The 15,485-nt window shown below is 44.4% G+C and overlaps 1 protein-coding gene across 5 annotated transcripts in view; it reads left to right on the top strand.

The window, feature by feature from the left end:
- The window catches only part of LOC120397146 (sodium channel protein type 5 subunit alpha-like), a 119,674-nt gene that overhangs the window by 64,909 nt on the left and 39,280 nt on the right, over positions 1-15,485 (top strand). For all 5 annotated transcript variants that reach the window (XM_039522691.1, XM_039522693.1, XM_039522692.1 and 2 more), the window contains 3 exons: positions 3,335-3,398; positions 4,581-4,735; positions 5,383-5,556. In XM_039522691.1, coding sequence (XP_039378625.1) covers positions 3,335-3,398; positions 4,581-4,735; positions 5,383-5,556 — 393 coding nt within the window. The remainder of the gene's footprint in view (positions 1-3,334; positions 3,399-4,580; positions 4,736-5,382; positions 5,557-15,485) is intronic.

A 15,485-nucleotide genomic window follows, 5' to 3' on the forward strand; every position in this document is an offset into this window, starting at 1 on the left:
TTGCCCCATATTCTAGGCGGGACTGTTTCTATTTTTAGATACCATAAAGGAGGGATTGACTCGGGGAGTCATTCCCAGTTTTGTCTTTTGCGCCCCCGGCTGATCTCGGCCAGGGGCACCTATGACAGCAGCAGAAGGTGTAGTGCAGTAGGACTGCTACCCGTCATCACCTTGCCAATTTACATTGGCGTGGTTGATGGTGCAATATGGCTGATAACCATCTCTGCTGTCATGCAAAAGCAAATGAATGCTGCTGTGTAGCGCTGCTGAATCGCCTCTGTCCGCGGCATCTAGTACACATACGGTGACAGTGACAAAAGGCAAAACAGGCTCCCTGGTTGCCACGCTATGGCGTATGCCAGGGCAATCCAGGGAAAATGGGCTCGAAATGATTGTCTGGCGTTACTTTCCCAGAGGAAGGAATGACTGACTACATTTACCCAGAACCACCCACGACAATGAAATTTGCACCATCAGGCACTGGGATCTCAACTCAGAAGTGCAAGGGTCGGGGGACACTGCGATGGGGTAGAACAGGGGCAGAGTTTATGCTTTCAGGATTGCCTGCTGCAGGAGTGCGGATGAGATAGGTGCTGTGCATGGTGTTGTTCACAGACACAGACTAGACTGTGTTCATTGTTCGCAAAAATGTATCTTTGCAAGGAATTCACTCCCTTTTTCCCATCACACAGCTTCGACTGTCTCCAGACCTGCCACAGCATCCCCCTCACAGATGCTGGCAAAGATTAGGCGGCGAAAGAAAAAGACACGGGACGAGATGATCGCTGAAGTTATGGGGTGCTCCCGAGCCGAGGCGGACCAGCAGAGCCAGTGGAGGGAGACCCTCTCTCTGTACCAGCGCTCACACAGCGAACGGGAGGAGAGGTGGCGTGAGGAAGACAAGCAGGCGACTCAAACGCTGCTTGGACTAATGAGGGAGCAAACGGACACGCTCCGGTGCCTTGTGGATGTTCTGCAGGACCGCAGCCAGGAGGACAGAGCCCCCCCGCAGTGTATCTGCAACCGCCCTCCCCGCCACAAAGTCCCATACCTCCCGTCACCCAAAGTAACCAGAAGGAGTGGTGCCAGGGGCCGTGAAAACTGTCACTGCACCCCAGCAGAGTGCTCAAGTACCCAAAAGCTCTCATACCCTAATTTTTGAGAATTCCTTCCCTTCCTGACTCACCCAAGCCCCAATCCCAGTTTCATCCCCTGACTGTCTGGTTAATTATTAAAAATACTTTGCTGTTAATTACTGTTTCCGTCATGTTTTTTTACACAACGCTGTGTTTGAAGGGGTGGGTGGGGACGGGAGTAGGGTATTGCATAGGACAGTCACCTTTAGCAGGGTACAGAGACGGGGGCAGGATCAGCAGCAGGTCACACACATAGTGCAGTCAGTAGGCACCCTGGTCGGTATGGGAGGCGGTTTGCAGGTTCTGTGTGGGTGGGGGGGGTACGTGACTTTTTAGCGGGGGAGGGGGGTTACAGATCTCATGCAACGGTCCCTGTCCTGGACCACAGAGCCACGCAGCAGAGGAATCTGTATCCGTCCTCCCCTGCCACAAGGCCACATAGCCCCCGCACACAGAGTCCCAAAAAGGAGGGATGGCAGGCTCAGTTGAAACAACCAGTTTGGCACTGCAGACCGCTCTGGGAGCAGGAGCCTGTCATTCCTCGAGTTTAGAGGTGGTCTTTACATCACCGCACACCCTACCCAGCACAGTCTGCGTCCCAGTTTCAACCCTTTAATGCAAAGTCATCAATAAAGAAACCTTTGTAAAGTTACAGTGGAACATGTATTTTATTTTTAAATGTGTGTTGGAAGTGGGGGAAGCGGGGTGGACGGGGTATGTAACTGCAGATGCTAGTCAACAGTAACTTGGTAAAGAAACAGGGGCAGGTTCAGCTTCTCTGTAAAGAAACTGAACAGTCACAGGTCACGCTGCTCGCTGGTACTTGAAGAGTTCCTTGTCGCTGTGCAAGACGCCTGCATAGGGCTTCACGAGCCAGGGCATTAGCGGGTAGGCTGGGTCCCCGAGGATCACTATAGGCATCTGCACATCCGCAAGAGTTATTTTGTGGTCCGGGAAGAAACTACCTTCCTGCAGGCGTCTAAACAGACCAGAGTTCCTGAGAACACGCGCGTCATGAACTTTGCCTGGCCACTCGACGTTGATGCTGGTAAAACGTCCCCCATGGTCCACCAGTGCTCGCAGCACCATTGAAAAGTAGCCCTATTTCTCAGCAGCTGACTGTGGAAGAGGTGGACGATAAGGTGCCAGGAGTTGACAATGGCCATAACTGCAGCGGGCTCCGTGCTCGCAGTGCTGTGGCGCCCGTGCTGTCACTGAGCAGAAAAGTGCACAAACAGATTGCCCGCAGGCGCTTTCGGGGACGGAGGCAGGGCGTGATTGATGGTTCAATGATGACAGTTACCGAAAACCACCCTTGACACATTTTTTCCCCCAGCATGCATTGGGGGGAAATCCCAGAATTCCAATGGGCAGCGTGGATTGCGGGAACTGTGGGATAGCTTCCCACAGTGCACCGCTTCCAAAGTCGACGCTTGCCCCGTTACTGTGGACTCACACAGTCGAATTAGTGTATTTAGTGTGGATACACAAATTCGACTTCATAAGGTCGATTCCACAAATTCGACTTAAGTTGATTCAAAATAGTCTTGTAGTGTAGACATACCCTAAGAAACAAAGGCAGATGAGAAGCATCATACCAGAGTACTATGCATTCCACTGTCTCATCATCCAAATTAAAGAACCTGGTCCTGCTGTATAAGGGCTTGGCTATCATAGAAAACTCACATCTCTATCCACAGGAAGGCAACTATGCTCAGTCAGAACCTTGTGAACACTCAGCCCAGTGTGGAAGTGGTAAAAGTGGGGGGCAGGGCATTCTCAGCAAAGGACTCTTGACTGTGGAAGTCCATTCTAAAGGAAATCTAATGATTTTACCTAGCGCATAATATAATACCCACCTTATCTTCTAAGCCTTCCCCTCAATTACAAGGGTTGGGCTGGTGACAAGGAAGAGGAAAAAACAAGCAAGAGAAGGACATCTATTTTTAAACATACCTTAAGTAATAGCCACTGAACCAAAGAATACAGAAAAGCGTTTCCTTGTTCTATTATTATGTTATTCTTAATTATGTCTTGGCAGTTCAGTACCATTGTGATAGGGGCCTTTGAAATAGTTGGATAAATCACTTGTTTTCTTGATGTTTTCTTCTGTTACGTCCAGTTTATTTTAGGACAATGCAGCTGCATTAAGGGAAAATTCATAAATTGCCTTCCTTATTTGTTCTACTGTTGTGCAGGAATTGGCGGGGATCATCCAATCGACTGAAAAATTAGATGCCCCTAAGGACTGTTTTACAGAAGGTAAGAATCTGCTTGCTTCATAGTGATATGAAGTGACACTAATATTCCAGAGGCATTGCTTTAGAAAATGTTTTCATATTGGCTCTGAGGCATTCTGGCAACCTGTGTTTGAGTTTCTCTGAGTCACTTCTTTATACAGATAATTCTCAGAACACATGTAAAACTCAGAAGACACTTGTTAATGTGACTTAGTGAATTGTTGCCTGTTGTCAAACTAAGAAGCACTCACTAAACCACTACACTGCTTTTACCTTGATAGCCTTTTGCACTCTATTGCTTACATTAGCAAGCTATTTCCTGACCTGCTTAATTGATTTTTCTGTTTTGCCAAGATGTAAAAAGGCTTCGAGATTGGGACAGAACTCTTGGACCTGTTTATCAGATCATATGTAAATGTTGTGATGGACCCAGAGCTTTTTCAGAGGTAGTGCAAGAATAACCTAGGAGGGCTGTAGTTTCTTGGCTGCCTTCAGACTTCCATCTATTCTCTTCAAATCCAGAAGCCTTCCTAGTTGACATCAATCCCTCTTCTTTCCATAGCCCTCTGGGTAATGCTGACCTCACCTGAACTTCTTTGGTTCTGCTGATACCTCCAACATTAAATGGTGCTCTCGGGCCTCTTCTCAGAAGCACTACAGGGGTTCCCCTCCTTCACCTAAGAAAGGCATTTCTCCCTGCCAACAAACACTTCTACATCCTTTCCCTGTCGTCCCCAGAACCCATTGAATACAAACTTCCCAGTCGATATCTTCTGAATGACCCATACAATTATACAAAAATAGAACTCCTTCCCTCAATTCACTAGATCCTTTATTGTGTCTTTGAGTGTAGGGATATGTATTATATAGTAGAATAAACATAATAATTATAACATCATGACATTTAGCTATGTATTAAACCATGAAAAACCAACCTGTATATCTCTCTTGCCTTTTGTTTTCCCTTCCCTCGCTTTTTCTCTCGTTCAACTGTATATCTTGGTACATTTTTTTCTGTGTTGCTGCCTCTGTCCTTCTCTTTCTTGCCCTGTGTTCTGTTCTCCTACTTTGAGCTGCTGATGTTTGAAGCAGTAGTGGCTTGTTGTGTTCAGTAAGGGCTCCTGCTGCTATTCTTGCCCCTTACTGACGATGCAGAAAATTGATTGAAAATGGATACAGACTATCCTGTGCTTTTTCTTTTCAGGCTGTGTCCAATGCGCCTTATGCTGTGCAGTGGATATCACAAAGTTTCCAGGAAGTACTTGGTGGCGATTTAGGAAAACCTGCTACCGAATTGTTCAGCATAGCTGGTTTGAAACTTTTATCATATTCATAATTCTCCTGAGCAGTGCAACTCTGGTAAATTTAACTTACTCTCCTATAAGGTTTGGCTTGCGGGGTGGATGTAGTGCCTGGGGATCCCCAGATCTGAGGCAGTCTGCATAGCGGAGCTGTTCTAGAGCTACAAATTCTAGAAACTTTGGCTCCCCAGCTGCCAGCCAGGGGAGCTAACAGGAAACAAGGCACGGTTCTGCTGGGAGTTCACAGAACAAGAAATGCTTCTGCAAACATTTGTGTTTGACAAATCAGCATTTTCCAGTGAAACCCTGTTTCATCAGAAAATTCCTGACAGCTCTACTCACTAACTCCATGACAACTTTGGGTGTCCCAGTTTTTGGGAGACTAATATGGAAAACCGTGGGACCTGATTTCTACAACAGTGGCTGGACTCAGTGGGAGCTGCAGGCACTCAACATATCTGATTTTCAAATTTCTGAAAATCAGGCCATAGCTGCCTTAAAATTAGGCCCCCAATATCTCAGGTACAAAAAATAGAAAGCACTTTTTAAAATGTAGACTTTAACTTTAAAAGAAAATGTAGATTGTTTGCTCATTCTTGTAGCACATTAATAAGTCAAACAACAAGTACTATATCTTAGCAGAATTTTAAAATAATCCATTATAAAACTACAAAACTGTTTTACTTTTAAATTCTCAAATTCCAGGCATTTGAAGATATTTACCTTAAGGAATATGCAACCATTCAATACCTTCTGGTGCTTGCCGATATAATGTTTGCTTACATCTTTTTACTGGAGATGTTTCTGAAATGGGTGGCTTATGGTTTCCAGAAGTATTTCACAAATTTCTGGTGTTTGCTTGATTTCTTTATTGTATGTGTAAGTATTACTTTTAACCTGTTTTGTTCAGTGTGCTGAATTATGTAGCCAAATAGAAAGCCACTGTAAAATGAGATTAGGCACACATACAAGTGTGAGGGCCAATTTCCCAAAGCTGAAACTAATTCTGAGCAAAATTGACTGTGAGGAAAAATGTGAATAGAAAATTGTGAACAAGAATTGGGAGTTGTTTAAGAACATTTTACTAGATGCCCCAAAACTCACAATCCCACAATCACTCAAGGCAACATTGATTTAAAAACCATCCTGGTTTAGAGGGAAGATAAAGCAGTGATATAAATGAAAAGACAGTATATATCAAATGAAAAGTGGAAATTGATAGCAGTTAATATAACTTAGAAGCTAAGCAATGCAGACAGTTAATCAGGGAAGCTAAAAGTATAAATGAAAAAAACATGGACAATAAGATTAAGGAGAATAAGAAGGAATCTTTAAAATATATCAGGAACAAAAGGATATATAACATTGGTATAGGTGTACATAGAGATGGTGAAATTGTCAACAATGAGGTATAAGAGGCACAAATGTTCAGTAAATATTTCCGCTCTGTATTTGGAAAGAAGTTGAATTATATATTCATATCATGTAATGATTACATGCTTTTATATTTCAACAGTAATTAAGGAGGATGTTAAAAGCATGTACTAAAAAGTTACACATTTTTAAACCAACAGGTCCGGATAACTTACTTCCAAGAGTTTTAGAAGAGTTGGCTAAGAAGCTCTCTGGAACATTAATATTAACTTTATATAAATCTTGAAATACTGGGGAAGTTACAGTGGACTGTAAAAAAAAAAAAAGGACAAATGTGTCTATAATAAAGAATAAACAGGGTGACCTTGGTAATTACAGGTCTATTAGTCTGACATCAGTTGTGAGCAAAATAATAGAATAGCTGGTACAAGACTCTGTTAATGAAGAGTTAAAGGACGGAAATATAATTAATGCCAGTCAACTTGGTTTTATTGAACTTAGGTATTGTCAAATGAACTTGATATTATTTTTTATGAGATTACAAGTTTAGCTGATAAAGATAACTGCTGTAATATGATATATTTGGATTTCTGAAATGCATTTGACTTAGTACCACAAAACATTCGGATTTAAAATTAGCATAATACAATATCGATATACAGCGGACCGTCACTTGAACGCATGCCTGTATAGCGCAATTTCGCTTATAGCGCGGGACCGCGCATGGATCCCAAATTTAATTAATTATATTGGGATCCATGGTATGGATCCCAGCGCATGGATCCTGAATTTAATTAATTACATTGGGATCCATGGTAACACGGTCCCTACTATAACGCGGTCCCTGCATTAATGCGGGACCGTGCATGGATCTAAACCCCTGCGTTCAAGCGGGGGTCCGGTGTACATCTATTAAATGGGTTAAAAACTACCTAAATGATAGATTTAAAAATGAGACCTCAATCATATCTCCCCTTAGCCCTCTCTTTTCCAAACTGAAAAGCCCCAGTCTTATTAATCTCTCCTCATATGAAAGCCATTCCATACCCCTAATCATTTTTGTTGCCCTTTTCTGAACCTTTTCCAATTCCAATATATCTCTTTTGAGATGGAGTGACCACATCTGCACACAGTATTGAAGATGTGGGTGTACCATGGATTTATATAGAGGCAATATGATATTTTCTGTTCTGTTTCTATCCCTTTCTTAATTATTCCCAGCATTCTGTTTGCTTTTTTGACTGCTGCTGCACATTGAGTGGATGTTTTCAGAGAACTATCCACAATGACTCCCAAGATCTCTTTCTTGAGTGGTAACAGCTAATTTAGACCCCCATCATTTTATATGTATAGTTGGGATTATGCTTTCCAATGTGCATTACTTTGCATTTATCAACATTAAATTTCATCTGCCATTTTGTTGCCCAGTCACCCAGTTTTGAGAGATCCTTTTGTAGCTCTTCGCAGTCACCTGGGTCTTAACTACCTTTAGTAATTTTGTATCATCTGCAAATTTTGCCACCTCACTGTTTACCCCTTTTTCCAGATCATCTATGAATATGTTGAATAGGACTGGGCCCAGATTAAGAGACTAAAGCAATCCTTAGATGTATAAACAGTGGAATACTGAGAAGAAGTAGGGAGGTTATATTAACTCTGTATACTACTACTACTATTAGCACCCTGATTTTGAGGACATTGACAGTTACAGTTTATAGTAATAGGTGTTCTCATGGCTCCATTTACCGCACTGACCACAGAGCCATTTGACTGGTTTTGTTGATTGAGCTGCACGTAGTTTCTGTGCTTCCAGCTTCTGGGCTGTTCTTCTCAAAGTTTTGGACACGCACCCTTACAGCATGGCACCGGGCAATGCAGTCAGTTGCCAATTGCTCGAAGATTGAGTAGGAAATATTCATCTTGTGCAGATTTTGTTTCAAAGTATCTTTGAAGTGTTTTATTTGCCCTCCATACTTCTATTTCTTGGAACTCTATTCAGAATATAGAATTTATTTTGGTGGTTAGGTCTCAGGCATACAAATTACAGGACTAGTCCATCTTGGCTTGTCACAAATCAAATGAGCCTCGATACCAACCAAACCAGCTTTTGCCAAAACTTCCGTGTTGGACACCCGGTCCTGCCATTTATGCCCAGAAGTTGTTGCAAGTGTCACAAGTGGAAATTATCAAGCTTTTTAATGTGCCATTGATAACAGGTCCATGTTTCACACTCATAGAGCAATGTCATTAGGACAACAGCATTATACACTTTGATATTTATCTGTAGACAGATTCTGTGTTGCTTCCAGATTCAGTGATAAAGATGACCATGTGCGGCTCTGGCTTTCTTAATTTGTGCATCTATTTTGTGATCGATTGTTGCTCCATTGTTAAACATGCTGTTGAGATAAGTATACTGTTTGACGGTTTGGAGCATGGTACCTTCCAGGCTTACTGATGGATCTTGGTAAAGTTTTTGAGGAAAAGGCTGCAACATAGCCTCAGTTTTGATGGTAAAGCCAAAGTTACAAGCTACCACAGCACAATGGTTTGTAAGATCTCACAGTGCTGCTTCAGAGTGTGCCACCAAGGCAGAGTCATAGGAATAGAGCAATTCCTGGATCAGTGCTGCGACCACCTTGGTATTTGCACATAGATGAGAGAGATTAAAAAGGTTGCCCTTGCAAAAGCATGAAAAGATGCCATGGAGGGCTTCCTCTGGCACCGCAGCGAAGAACAAACCAGAAAGGCTAGAAGCGAAGAGACATCCATGCTCATGATTGGAAATGGGTCTTTAGATCACCATCACCAGACTTTTGGGAGGCTCTCTCTTCACTGATGAGTCCACTACTGCAATACTCTATCACATTCTATTGTTTTTACTTCAAAAAGGATGTTGAAAAATTCAAAGAGCCACAAGAATGATTCCAGAACTGGAAAATATGCCTTACTTCATGAGACTTTAGGAGTTCAATCTGTTTAGTCTATCACACTGGAATTAAGGTGCACATTTTGAAGAGGGCAATTAATCTTTGCAACAGTTAATCAAAGGTTGTGGTGTGGTCTGTATCACATGAAGTCTTTAAGTCAAGATTGGATATCTTTCTGGAAAAAAACTGCTCTAAAATTAAGAAAAACAGTAAAAGAACTAAAAAAGAGCCACCGTGGCTTAACAACCATGTAAAAGAAGCAGTGAGAGATAAAAAGACTTCCTTTAAAAAGTGGAAGTCAAATCCCAGTGAGGCAAATAGAAAGGAGCACAAACACTGCCAACTTAAGTGCAAGAGTGTAATAAGAAAAGCCAAAGAGGAGTTTGAAAAAAGGTAATAACAAAATGTTTTTAAGTACATCAGAAGCAGGAAGCCTGCTAAACAACCAGTGGGGCGATGATAAAGAGAAACTAAATGGATTCTTTGCTTCAGTCTTCACGGCTGAGGATGTTAGGGAGATTCCCAAACCTGAGCTGGCTTTTGTAGGTGACAAATCTGAGGAACTGTCACAGATTGAAGTGTCACTAGAGGAGGTTTTGGAGTTAATTGATAAACTCAACATTAACAACTCACCAGGACCAGATGGCATTCACCCAAGAGTTCTGAAAGAACTCAAATGTAACTATTAACCAAGGTTTGTAACCTGTCCTTCAAATTAGTTGAAACAATAGTAAAGAATAAAATTGTCAGACACATAGAAAAACATAAACTCTTGAGCAATAGTCAACATGGTTTCTGTAAAGGGAAATCGTGTCTTACTAATCTATTAGAGTTCTTTGAAGAGGTCAACAAACATGTGGACAAAAGCCTTTGACAAGGTCCTCACCAAAGGCTCTTATGTAAATTAAGCTGTCATGGGATAAAAGGAAGGTCCTTTCATGGATTGAGAACTGGTTAAAGGACAGGGAACAAAGGGTAGGAATTAATGGTAAATTCTCAGAATGAAGAGGGTAACTAGTGGTGTTCCCCAAGGGTCAGTCCTAGGACCAATCCTATTCAATTTATTCATAAATGATCTGGAGAAAGGGGTAAACAGTGAGGTGGCAAAGTTTGCAGATGACACTAAACTACTCAAGATAGTTAAGACCAAAGCAGATTGTGATTGGGCAACAAAATGGCAAATGAAATTTAATGTGTATAAATGTAAAGTAATGCACATTGGAAAAAATAACCCCAACTATACATACAACATGATGGGGGCTAATTTAGCTACAACGAGTCAGGAAAAAGATCTTGGAGTTATCGTGGATAGTTCTCTGAAGATGTGCAAACAGGATGTTAGGAATAATTAAAAGGGGATAGAGAATAAGACTGAGAATATATTATTGCCCTTATATAAATCCATGGTACGCCCACATCTCGAATACTGTGTACAGATGTGGTCTCCTCACCTCAAAGATATTCTAGCACTAGAAAAGGTTCAGAAAAGAGCAACTAAAATGATTAGGGGTTTAGAGAGAGTCCCATATGAGGAAAGATTAAAGAGGCTAGGACTCTTCAGTTTGGAAAAGAGGAGACTAAGGGGGGACATGATAGAGGTATATAAAATCATGAGTGATGTTGAGAAAGTGGATAAGGAAAAGTTATTTACTTATTCCCATAATACAAGAACTAGGGGTCACCAAATGAAATTAATAGGCAGCAGGTTTAAAACAAATAAAAGGAAGTTCTTCTTCAACTCCTTACCTGAGGAGGTTGTGAAGGCTAGGACTATAACAATGTTTAAAAGGGGACTGGATAAATTCATGGTGGCTAAGTCCATAAATGGCTATTAGCCAGAATGGGTAAGAATGGTGTCCCTAGCCTCTGTTCGTCAGAGGATGGAGATGGATGGCAGGAGAGAGATCACTTGATCATTGCCTGTTAGGTTCACTCCCTCAGGGGCACCTGGCATTGGCCACTGTCGGTAGACAGATACTGGGCTAGATGGACCTTTGGTCTGACCCGGTACGGCCTTTCTTATGTTCTTATGTTCTTATCTCAGTCACAAGATTTGGTCTTACTGCAGGAACTACTGGGTGAAATTATGTGGTCTTTCTTATGCAGGAAGTCAAATTAATGTATTACAATGGTTCCACCTGGTTTTGGAATCTATAAACCTGACCAGAGTTGCTGCTAGTCATATACGTATCATGCTGATTTGTGTTAGTATTACAAAAGCATAACTACTTCTGAGTGCTGGTCCCTAAGTGCACATATGCTCCATGTGCCCAGAGTCAGAGAATTCTTGCAAGCAGTGTCCATTGGTTCACCCATGTGCCCTTGCCCTGCTCATGTTTCCTCCTGAAGGAAACTACAGCTCCTTCTTACTGCTACATGGCCTGGGTCGGAAGTTCCAGTGTCCGGAGCTACTTTTTCATCATTTTTTCTTCAATCTGTAAATATTTCAAAGATTGCCTTTAGTGCACATTATACATCAGGGGTCGGCAACATTTCAGCAGTGGTGTGCCGAGTCTTCATGTATACACTCTAATTTAAGGCTTCGTGTGCCCATAATGCTTTTTAACTTTTTTTAGGTCTCTCTATAAGTCTATAATATATAACCAAACTACTGTTATATGAAAAGTAAACAAGGTTTTCAAAATGTTTCAGAAGCTTTATTTAAAATTAAATTAAAATGCAGATCTTATTAGTTTAGTGTGATCCTTGCCCTTGCTTTCCCTTGCTGAGTTTTCCAATGTCTGGTGGCACGTATTTGGATACTTTAAGCTGCACACAGGCTTCTCAGTGATCAGTTGATAACCGGCTGGCAGGAGGCCAGCGGCTGGAACCCCAGATTGGCAGCTGAGGTGAGTGGAGCTGGTGGCTGGTAGGGCTGAGCAGGGCCGGAAGCCTGGACGCTGTCTGGCAGGGGGCCTGTGCTGGAACTCCAACTGGAAACAAGGTGAGTGGGGCTGTGGCGGAGACCCCGGCTGGCAAGGGGCCAGCAGCTGGAACCCCAGAGCGGCGGCAGGCTGAGTGGGTCAGCCCGCCCAGCTCTGGGGTTTCGGGGGTGGACTGAGCATCTCCGCCTGCTGCCGCTCTGGAGTTCCGGCTGCTGGCTCCTGCCAGCTGGGATCACAGCCCGCTGCCAGTCTGGGGTTCCTTCACCCAGGCCAGCAGCAGGTGCTGAGTGAGACCGGTGGCGGGACCCCGGTTGGCAAGGGGCCAGCAGTGGGAACCCCAGGGCGGCGGCGGGCTGAGTGGCTCCCGCCCCATGTGCCATCAAAAATCGGCTTGCATGCCACCTTTGGCACATGTGCCATAGGTCGCCAACCCCTATTATACATAATTCTTAATCATTTTAGTATTTTTAAATATTTTATCACAGTTTTCTAGTTAGATTGATTACCTGCTTTGGGGACACTTTGCACCCCAACCCACATTACAGGTATTGGACTATTCCCAGAATGCTGAGCTTCAAAAACCTGTGTCCTGCCCCAACTCCTTCTCAGTCAGTGACAACCATCAGTGCTGTTTGTATTGTCTTGGGGAGACACACATTGCAGCTAGGTGCAATATTTGCCACTCTTTCCCTAGAAACACCCATGAGGCATGAGAATTTTGACTTAAAAAGTACCTCATGGAGAAGGCCATGAGGCCACAGTCAGACCAAGGCTGAATGATCCTCTCCCGTACATTGGCCTGAAACAGAGAGTGCGCTTCCCACCATAAGGACTGACTCTGGTGCAAGGGAATCCATACCCACAGACCCTCTGTCAGCATCTCATTGGGAAGGCAGAGAACAGGTCTCCCTCTAAGCCTGCTTTGAAGATGACGGATAGGACTCTGCCTAAATCAAGCAAATCTGCTCATTCAGTACCTGATAACTTAGCACATCCTAAGTCCTAGGGCTGTGACTCAAAAGCCCATAAAGCCAGGGGCTCTATCAGTACTGGACCCTGTACCAGGGTACGTCTAGACTACGGGATTATTCCGAATTTACAGAAACTGGTTTAGTAAAACAGATTGTATAAAATCGAGTGCACGCAGCCACACTAAGCACATTAATTCGGTGGTGTGCGTCCACGGTCCGAGGCTAGTGTCGATTTCTGGAGCGTTGCACTGTGGGTAGCTATTCCGTAGCTATCCCATAGTTCCCACAGTCTCCCCCGCCCCTTGGAATTCTGGGTTGAGTTCCCAGTGCCTGATGGGTTAAAAATCATTGTCGCGGGTGGTTCTGGGTACAGCCTCACCCCTCCCTCCCTGAAAGCAGCAGACAACCATTTCGCGCCTTTTTTGCTTTGTGAACTGTGCAGACGCCATAACACAGCAAGCATGGACCCTGCTCAGCTCAATACTGCAATCGTGGATGTTTTAAACATCTCGCGCACTCTCGTGCAGTATATGGTGAACCAGGACCTTCAAACCGAGGCGAGGAGGAGGCGGATACGGCAGTGCGGCGATGACAGTTATGAGGACGTGAACACAGAATTCTCTCAAACCACGGGCCCCTGCGCTTTGGAGATCCTGATGGTAATGGGGCAGATTCTATCCATTGAATGCCGATTTTGGGCCTGAGAAACAAGCACAGACTGGTGGGACCGCATTGTGTTGCAGGTGTGGGACGATTCCCAGTGGCTGCGAAACTTTCGCATGCGTAAGGGCACTTTCATGGAACTTTGTGACTTGCTTGCCCCTGCCCTGAAATGCCATAATACCAAGATGAGAGCAGCCCTCACAGTAGAGAAGCGAGTGGCGATAGCCCTGTGGAAGCTTGCAACGCCAGACAGCTACCGGTCAGTCGGGAATCAATTTGGAGTTGGAAAATCTACTGTGGGGGCTGCTGTGATGCAAGTAGCCAAAGCAATCACTAAGCTGCTGCTACGAAAGGTTGTGACTCTGGGAAACATGCAGGCCATAGTGGATGGCTTTGCTGCACTGGGATTCCCTAACTGTGGGGGGCGATAGATGGAACCCATATCCCTATCTTGGCACCGGAGCACCACAGCACCCAGTACGTAAACCGGAAGGGGTACTTTTCAATGGTGCTGCAAGCACTGGTGGATCACAAGGGACATTTCACCAACATCCACGTGGGAGGGCCAGGGAGGGTTCATGACGCTCGCGTCTTCAGAAGCACTACTCTGTTTAAACGGCTGCAGCAAGGGAATTACTTCCCAGACCAGAAAATAACAGTTGGGGATGTTGAAATGCCTGTCGTTATCCTGGGGGACCCAGCCTACCCCTTGATGCCATTGCTCATGAAGCCATACACAGGCAGCCTGGACAGTGGTCAGGATCTGTTCAATTACAGGCTGAGCAAGTGCAGAATGGTGGTGGAATGTACATTTGGCCATTTAAAGGCACGCTGGCGCACATTACTGACTCACTCTGACCTCAGCCAAACCAATGTCCCCTATGTTATTGCTGCTTGCTGTGTTCTCCACAATCTCTGTGAGAGTAAGGGGGAGACCTTTATGGCGGGGTGGGAGGCTGAGGCAAATCACCTGGCCGCTGATTACGTGCAGCCAGACACCAGGGAGATTAGAAGAGCCCACCAGGAAGTGGTGCGCATCAGAGAACCTTTGAAAACGAGCTTCATCGCTGGCCAGGGTATGGTGTGACTGCTGTGTTTGTTGATGAACACCCACCCCCCTTGATTGACTCATTCCCTGTAAGCAACTCCCCCTCCCCCTTCGAGTACAGCTTACTTATGCAAATAAAGTCACTATAGTTTAAAAATCATGTATTCTTTATTAATTCATTATAAAAAGAGGGAGAGAAGTAAGGGTGTGGTTTGGGAGGAGGATAGGAGGGATGGAGAAGGCCACTAAAAAAATTTCACAGTAATGACAGCCTTCTGGTTGGGCTGTCCACGGGGGTGGAGTGGGCGGGTGCACGGAGCCTCCCCCCACGCGTTCTTACACGTCTGGGTGAGGAGGATGTGGAACATGGTGAGGGGTGAGGGTGGTTATACAGGGGCTGCAGCAGAACTCTGTGATCCTGCTGCCATTCCTGAAGCTCCACCAGACGCCGGAGCATGTCAGTTTGATCACGCAGCAGCCCCAGAGTTGCATCCCGCCACCGCTGATCTTCCTGCCGCCACCTCTGATTTTCCTGCCGATCTTCCTGCCGCCATCTCTCATCTCGGGTGTCCCTCCTGTCCTCACGTTCACTGGCATCTTTCCTGTAATTTGATACCACCTCCTTCCACTCATTCAGATGAGCTCTTTCCTTGCATGTAACTTCCATAATATCCGAGAACATTTCATCTCGTGTCTTCTTTTTCCTCCGCCTTATCTGGGCTAGCCTTTGGGATGGAGTAGGGAGGCTTGAAAAATTTGCAGCTGCATGAGGGAGAGAAGTATTTAAAAAGATACATTTTACAGAACAATGGTTATACTCTTTCACAGTGAACAGCACTATTCACCTTACATAGCACATGTGATTTCCCTACAAGGTCGCATTTTTCATCTTAATACTGAGTGCTTGCAGCTCTGGGGTTACAGATCTCACAGACAC

The sequence above is a fragment of the Mauremys reevesii genome, linkage group 2 (assembly GCF_016161935.1).
Source record: "Mauremys reevesii isolate NIE-2019 linkage group 2, ASM1616193v1, whole genome shotgun sequence".
NCBI lineage: Eukaryota > Metazoa > Chordata > Testudines > Geoemydidae > Mauremys > Mauremys reevesii.